The sequence below is a fragment of the Argentina silus genome (assembly GCF_951799395.1).
Source record: "Argentina silus genome assembly, chromosome: 13".
Classification (NCBI taxonomy): Eukaryota; Metazoa; Chordata; class Actinopteri; order Argentiniformes; family Argentinidae; genus Argentina; species Argentina silus.
In genome coordinates this window covers 2,755,581-2,763,080 of record NC_139667.1, presented here as the reverse complement: position 1 = coordinate 2,763,080, position 7,500 = coordinate 2,755,581, and the positions used below count along the sequence as shown (strand labels likewise).

The following is a 7,500-nucleotide window of genomic DNA, read 5'->3' as shown; positions in this document are numbered from 1 at the left end:
GTTTGGGATGTGGAAATCCCGTCCTGGAGGTAGATAGTTGCAGAGTGATTCCAGTTGCAACAGAACAATAAACAGGAGACGGGAGGACAGAGCGTGTCATTCGCCTCCAAATTGCTAGCATATTGCTGGTTTATTTGTGGCTTTGTAGTAAATTTGATGTGAGGTATTTGCAGAGTAAATTACACAGCGTTTTATTTACCCGTGCTCCGTACTCCAATACACAACTGTCATTCCATATGTTTGTGTCTGGTTCACATCAGTGCGTTGAGTGTATGAGTTATTGAAACATAACAGACATAATCGCCTTGATACCCGTGTGTGTTTACACAGTGCTAGAGAAGTCTACCGGGTCGCATGATACATCAGCATTCGTTCAGCCTGTCAGTCATGTGAAAAAATACTTCTCACAGTGGAGAAATTATATAGTTATTTTCCCAACATACAAACAGAGAGCCGTTATCACTGGGGGTCAGTGTTTTCCTGCGAAGGGACATTTTACTTTCACTGCGACGATCTGCGTGAGAGCGTCGTAAAAGGAAATTAATAAGCCATGTTCTGCTCTCAGGGTAGCACGGTGGTACAGCAGCACGGTGTTTAAATGGACTCTGTGACCTTCCGCCCAGGGAACTGAACCTCCTGTTTTCAGCTGCCTCATCATGGAGTCTGTGTTTGTGAATATTTAGCTCCTTGTATGGATGCTGTGGCTGACGTGCTGTAGCTAGCTGTTTCCTAAGGAATCGTACAGTATGTATTGTGTGTGGACTGACTGTGTGTGTGTAGAATGTGAGAGAACATCCTGTTGTGTTTGTGGAGACTGACATTCCTCCCTCTGTTGTTCTCTCTCAGGTCGACCTGTCGAAGGAAACCCTCATCAACTTCCTGTCGTTGGAGGTTTGTTCCCTTCCCTTATCATGAACTCTGCAGAGTCACTAAAGGAGGAAGGGAGGGAGGGAGGGAGGGAGGGAGAGAGGGAGAGAGGGAGGGAGGGAGGGGGTTTGGACAGGAAGACGGGATCCCGTCTCCTTCCTCAGCCCAGTCTGTGGAGGAGTGGTGTGGGGGAACACCTCGGCCCTCGGTCCCCTTCGCAGAAACCTCTCACACGTTAACATAATACCCGGGAGGACAAGGTGTGAACGCTGAACATTCCACACTCCTTAAAAGCCTGCCTGGCCTGCAGACCCCGGCAGCAACAACACAACCCTCCCTGGCTTTCATCTGGGGGAGAGAAAGAGAATGTAAATGATACGGTGTTAAGAAACATAACGAAAGATGAAAAATGCCTGTAACTCAAGCCTATGTAAGCAGACCCCGAGATTGAATGAATGGATGAATGAATGAATGGAGGGCCCTATACTGTAATACAATCACCCTCACATCACACATGTGGCTTTGTGAGTGTCAAAGAAAACACTTCCACTGTATAAAACAAATGGCAGTCCCCTGTGTGCACTCACAGAGCCACAGGAAACTCTGCATCAGTCGGACCAATTACCCTGCCCGCCACGGTTGAACTGGGCCTCTGTAGACTCAACTTAGCCTCTTGCTGGGTTGTGTTACTGCCCAGCCAACCTCCGCAGGCATAAATACACAGCGTGAAAAACGCAGAGCCCGCAGATCGATCTTTCGCGGTACGACGGCGGTCCAGTAAAACAAACGGAGCGGTTTGTTTTGTCGAAGTGGTTCTGTTCAATGTCTTTGCGATTGCATGTAAATCAACTCTCTCTCTCTCTCTCTCTCTCTCTCTCTCTCAAACGTCTTTTGTTTTCTGCTCTCTCCTTTCAGTTCGACGGTGACGAGCAGTTCAACATCAGCGTCAAGAATCTGCTCTCGCGCCTCCCCAAGCAGCGTTACCTCAAGTCCATCTGTGAGGAGATCCACAACTTAAAAATCATGAAAAGGTGTGAAACTCAAGAGTATTGGGCTGTTTTGGATAGTTGTGTCGTAGGTCAGCCCTTGCCAGCGTGGGAAAGCAGACCCCGTAGCCTCTGGCCGCGTGTGCTCCCGGCGCCCGAGTCACGCCCTGACTCGCTGTTTTTATGAAAAATCATGAAACCTGAGGCAAACGGTGGAGAAACGTTAAAGAGCCTTTTATGGCCCTCAGGTGTGTGGCTGTCACTCTCAAAAAGATCAGTTAAGATTCAGGGATAACTGGTCTGTTGAACATCAGATCCTTAGATTATCGGATTACGGTTTCAAATCTCAGTCAGGATTTGCTATGTTTGTGCTTCTAATGTGAGGGACTTTGCACCGTGAAGATTGACAGCCAGAAGATGAAGACCCAGGGGGTAGGTCAGAAGAAGGGTTAAGGCCCCACTGTTGGCTTTCTGTCTGTAAAGAGGCTAATATCAACCTCTCTGCCCATACCTCTGCTCAAAACCTGGGATTAAACCCTCTCCCATATTTGGGTTTCACTCACAAGGTCCTACTGGAAGTCCAGAAAGAGGAGACGATGTAGGATTTCACAGTATTTCTCTTTCATCAATGGGATTACACAGACGAATGCGAGAGAGAGCCCCTGTCTCTGGCTCTGACTGACTAAGCTCTTCGTAGAGTGTTCAGAGCAGTTTTTATTGTTGTTTTCGTTTTTTTTCTTGTGGTGTGTGCTGGGTCTCATTTACTACTGAGGAAAAGTGTTTTCTGATAAACTGATTAACGTCATCAGGGCTTGTCTTAACAATGGAGATATTCAGGGTGGGTTTTATGTGTTTGTTTGTTTTCCCTGGAAGTAGGGCAAGGGGGAGGGCCAGAGCAGTGAGCCAAAGGCCACAGTAGTCAACAGTCATTTGGCTGCACTGGGCCCGTAAACTATGCTACCCAGAGGCCCCAGCAGGCATTGAGCTGCTTGCCCCAGTCTAACTGCTGGAGGGCATGTAAATCATGTAGTTCACAACAAACTTGTAACCTGCTGCCCACCAGATCTGTGAATGATGCCCCGGATAAAGAATGGAGAGACAGGGCCAATAACGATCAAGCTGGCAATAAATAGGACTAGGGCAATTAGGCAGTTACACAATGAATCAGCCTATGAATAGATATAACATAGAATTCACTCATATGCACACTGACAAAATGTGGCATTTGCGTTCATAAGTTCATGTAATGTGTTTTCAATTCTTTTTTTTTTTATTGTAACTTGACCAATGTGTTTGTCTTCACAGGGTGGCTGTGGTTGTCTTGTACAGTTACAAGGACGATTACTACAAGATTCTTCTCTGAAACCGAAGATGTATTACAGCCCAGGAAACGCCCAGAGCTGCCCTCAGCTCAACAACTGTCCTGTGGTTCTTTTCAACTGGGTGAAACAGTATCTGTTTGAAGGTTGACAGCTTTATATGACTTTCCTTTTGTGAGGGTGAACCAAAAGGCCAATGTGAACTTTTACACTGTTGAAATGTATTCCAGTTACAATCAGCTGTTATCCTGAAACTCACAACATTGAGTGCTCTTCCCCCCACACACCAAGGAGATGTTTTCTGGTCTTCTTACCTGCCTTAATGTAACGGTTCGTTCACATTTGGAGGAGGATGGGCTTTCAATTGAAGACCATGTGAAGATGAGGATGATGATGATGATGATGATGATGATGATTGATTTGACAATGTATGGTGATTTTCATATTTTTAAAGTGATATGATTGAATGAATGACAGCATTAAATCACATATTTTCCCTCATGAGGTGGCCTTGTTCTTTGAGAGTGTAACCGTTTGTATGAGAACAATGAATGTATTCATGAATACAGCAGCTGTAACTTTGGACTCACTCAGCTGAAGAACTTGATTAGGAGGAGCTGTGAGTGTTCCACTGAGGGTGCTTGGACAGAGCTTAGTTTGACCAGTAGGCTACCGCTGTTCTCCTCACTGTAGAACATTTCGTCATACTGTATGAACACCCCATAAAGCCTTTGCAACAAAACATATTTATTTATTTATTTATTTGGGTTAACAACGATGCTGTAAGAACCTTGTTTTTTAAGAAACTGTCGTTAACGGACGATTCTAGTGTTTTCAGAGCAACGGCTACTTCCTGACGTTGAGGTTTATGAGCAAACTGGTGACGGACAAGTCGAAACAGAGGCATGGTCGACAGTGAGAATTCTTCAGTTTGCAGGTTCAAGTCTGGATCAGCATTTCACCAGTGTGAGAGAAGTTTACTGTTCACACATTCCCAAACCCTCATCAGGAGAAAGTCCTGTGGCCTCTGTGAACCACCGCACACGTCCTTTTCCTTGGCCACGTCCTCCAAAGCCACCATGATAAGCGGAACGGCATGCGATGAGGGGACAAAACAAGACCTTTGGGAAACTCCAGGGAAAACAACTCACTTAGCGGCTTTGGGGAAGAGCAGACAAAACAACAGATGGAACATTGATGTGAAGATGATGTTTATGTTCAAAAAAAGCATGAAAACGCACACCATACAGTAGTTTGGTGAGACGTAGGCTGGCGGGTGAAACTTAAGGTAGAAAGAGAGCCGGACATTCTTGCTCCGATGCTAATTATTTATTTAAACAACGTTTCGGCAGCAAGCTGCCTTCTGCAGGGTTTCAATGAAGATGTGTATGCTAATGTGTATGTTTAATTGTGTACAGTATGGTATCATGGTACTCACTGAAGTCATTTTTGTTCACACATTTTATTTTTCAAAATAAGTGTAAATGTTACAAGTTCAACATCTAAGAAACATGTATTTACAGTTGGCAACAGTACAATAAATAAGCTTGAATAATAAAGCAGATAGAAATGGTAAATGGTTTTACAATATCTAAAATGTACAGCAGCTTTGGCTACCAAATTCATTTGCCAAAAACAACATCTCAATAACTCAAACTATAGTTTAGTATTAATAAATAAAGCTATGTGAAAAAATAAATAAGGTACTCTTCTGTCCACTACTTTTAACTACCTTTTTTACACATAGGAAGAACAAATAACTGCGTAAGCTTTGACACGTCGCCTCTTCACTTCATTTAAAGCACATGGTTGTGATTCAAACAGACCCAATTCTACTGAATTACATTGGAACTCGTCAACATAACCCCTACATTTGTCTTCACCCAGTTTTGGCATCACAAAGGTCTTTGTATCGAAAGACGGGCAATGTAACTACTGTATGAAATTAAGAGAGATTTCCTTCCCAAAGATTTTCTCACAAAAACCCAGTCTTGTTTTGTAATGCTTAAAGCACCTACGAATTAGCCCAGAATGTTTACGTGAGTGGTTTATTATCTCAGTGTGCTAAATATGCCCGTCAAAATCCTGGATTAAGCCTTTATCCTGCCAGGAATGTTGCACTGAGCTTTTTAAAAACACTGGATCCTAAGAGAAGTGCTACAGTACATTTCATTAACATGCTCTGATGTTGTAATGAACCATTATTTACAGTTAATAGCAGACCCGACCTCAACCTCTTGCCCCTGTTCACTGTAACACAGTCCTATATTGTTGTACTGGTAGAAGCAGCTGATATGAGCTAATGGTGACCATCTGTAATGTATTTGCGAATCTCTATTCATCTTGGCATTGAGTGAATACATAGCACATCAACTTAACTCTCAGATTTCTTGAATTGGCCGAGCGTACATATCATTATATCAGAAACAATGAAATATGAAAAAAATACATTAAGGCTATAAAATCGAGGCTACTGATGTATATGTTTCTGGAACATTCTGTGGAACCAGAAGCTCCATATGCGCAGCTGTAAATGAAGTTATATAAGAGAGCCTTTTATCGTTAGGCAGTCCAGATGACCTGTCTGGCATTGGTTGTACACCTTCCCGTGAGCACACTGATTCGTCTTATCTGCAGGCTGTAAAATAACATTCAGTCTGGATGAGTATCACAATGTGTTCCATCTTGAGGTTCGTTCCTACGTGATGAAGCACAGTCAATAGGATGGTTGCTCCTGACAGAGCCGAGACTGACATTACGGCAGACGAATGTACCGTGTGGCTGAGGCAGAATACATTCGCCCACATTCCCTCTCCTCAGAGACGACCGGTTTCGTTTTCTGAATGGAATGACTTTGGTCATCGTCGAGACAGAAACCTACTACGATAAGTGGGAAGAGTCGCGTCCTTCCTAGCGTCGACGGGGGAATGTTTAGTCTGGCGCTTCAAATGTTTGAAATCTCGCCGCCATGGAGACATCCATAACAAAACCGAGAGGTGACCAAGAATAACACTACAAGTAGTACACATACCGTAGAAATATACAAAAAAAAAAAAAAAGCTAAGATGGAAACCACACATTCTAAAAGCAGGAGTTTTGATCTGTTTTTCCTGGGCCGTAGAGTCTACTGGGCTCTGATGTTTCTGTACTCAGCAGCTAATGAGGGCCTCAACGGGCCAATCATCTGCTTACTAACTTACCCTCCTATCCAATTCTGATAAAATCGGAAAAACAGTTACCAAAAAAAACAAAAAAAAAACAGCTGGCTACCCATCTAAACAATTTATTGATCAATGGCGTGCTGGAGAAAACCAGCAGACTCTGAGACCCTCGAGACTAGAACCCAAACTCCTGTCCTAAAGCTTTTTTTATATTCCTCTCGTGAGCTCAATGTTCCTGTTCCAGAGGAGGCAATAAGCCATGATAGTGTTCACAGTCAAAACGCTCTCTCTGGCTGAGTGGCGGCCTCTCTGGCTGTCACCGTGGTGTGACAGAGCCCAGAATAGCCGTGTCCCACTGGCATCCCAGCTTCTCTACGCTCCACCCGTAGGCCATGGTGAAGCTCCAAACACAGAATATAGCAATGTAATAAAGCAACAGAAGTCTTGGAAGTTTTGTCTTTCGGATCCTCCGTTTAACCGCCAGGGAGAGTCACCATGGAATCACCATGGAAGTGTGTGTAAAGGAGAGGTGGAGGTGCTCGATGGCCCCTGCCCACGGTGTAGAGTTTGGGGGTCCGGTGAGGGAGGGCCTGGTGTTTGGGGGGTGGTGGTGGTGGTGGGGGGAGGGGGTGGGTGGGGGGGTCTAGCGTGGGCCCCTGCCCTGGCCCATGTTCAGCTTGGCCCTGGGGATGCTCATCCTCTCCCCACACGGGGAATTCATCTCCGGGGAGAAGTTGATGCCACAGTCGTTCTTCACGGTTTGGAACTTGTTCTCCTTGGAAGGTTCCATGTACACCACCGAGTTCTTGTTCACATGCTTCTTCAGGATCACAGTCTAGGAGGGGAAGGGGGAACAAGAGGAAAAAATTCCCAGGGTTTTAGATTCCAATGGCTTTCACACAACAAGTCTTGCTTGCCAGCTATGTATTAAATCCTACTGCTTAGTGTTAAACTTGCTCGAGGCCAAGAACGTGCCCAGTTATGTCCGGGAGACTGTTCATAAAATATGTGACGAATTACGATTTTCTGTGCCACTCTGGTCTTGTGTCATGGAGGGGGGTTGTAAAACGATCCGATTTAATGATAAACTCGACACGTTTCTCTCCAGTTCAAAGTGCTCGTTCAGAATTAAGTGCAGGAAAAATACATCAATCCCTGACTTTATGA

General features: G+C 44.6%; 2 protein-coding genes across 2 annotated transcripts in view; one reads left to right on the top strand and one right to left on the bottom strand.

The window, feature by feature from the left end:
- eif2ak4 (eukaryotic translation initiation factor 2 alpha kinase 4) overlaps positions 1 to 3,674 on the top strand; it is a 23,898-nt gene extending 20,224 nt beyond the window's left edge. The window contains exons 37-39 of the mRNA XM_083683617.1: positions 847 to 891; positions 1,783 to 1,898; positions 3,159 to 3,674. Coding sequence (XP_083539743.1) covers positions 847 to 891; positions 1,783 to 1,898; positions 3,159 to 3,216 — 219 coding nt within the window. The 3' untranslated portion in view covers positions 3,217 to 3,674. The remainder of the gene's footprint in view (positions 1 to 846; positions 892 to 1,782; positions 1,899 to 3,158) is intronic.
- Positions 3,675 to 6,976: 3,302 nt separating this feature from the next.
- The window catches only part of LOC310814300 (cysteine-rich motor neuron 1 protein), a gene marked incomplete at both ends in the record, with an annotated part of 37,713 nt that continues 37,189 nt past the window's right edge, over positions 6,977 to 7,500 (bottom strand). The window contains one exon of the mRNA XM_083683622.1: positions 6,977 to 7,168. Coding sequence (XP_083539748.1) covers positions 6,977 to 7,168 — 192 coding nt within the window. The remainder of the gene's footprint in view (positions 7,169 to 7,500) is intronic.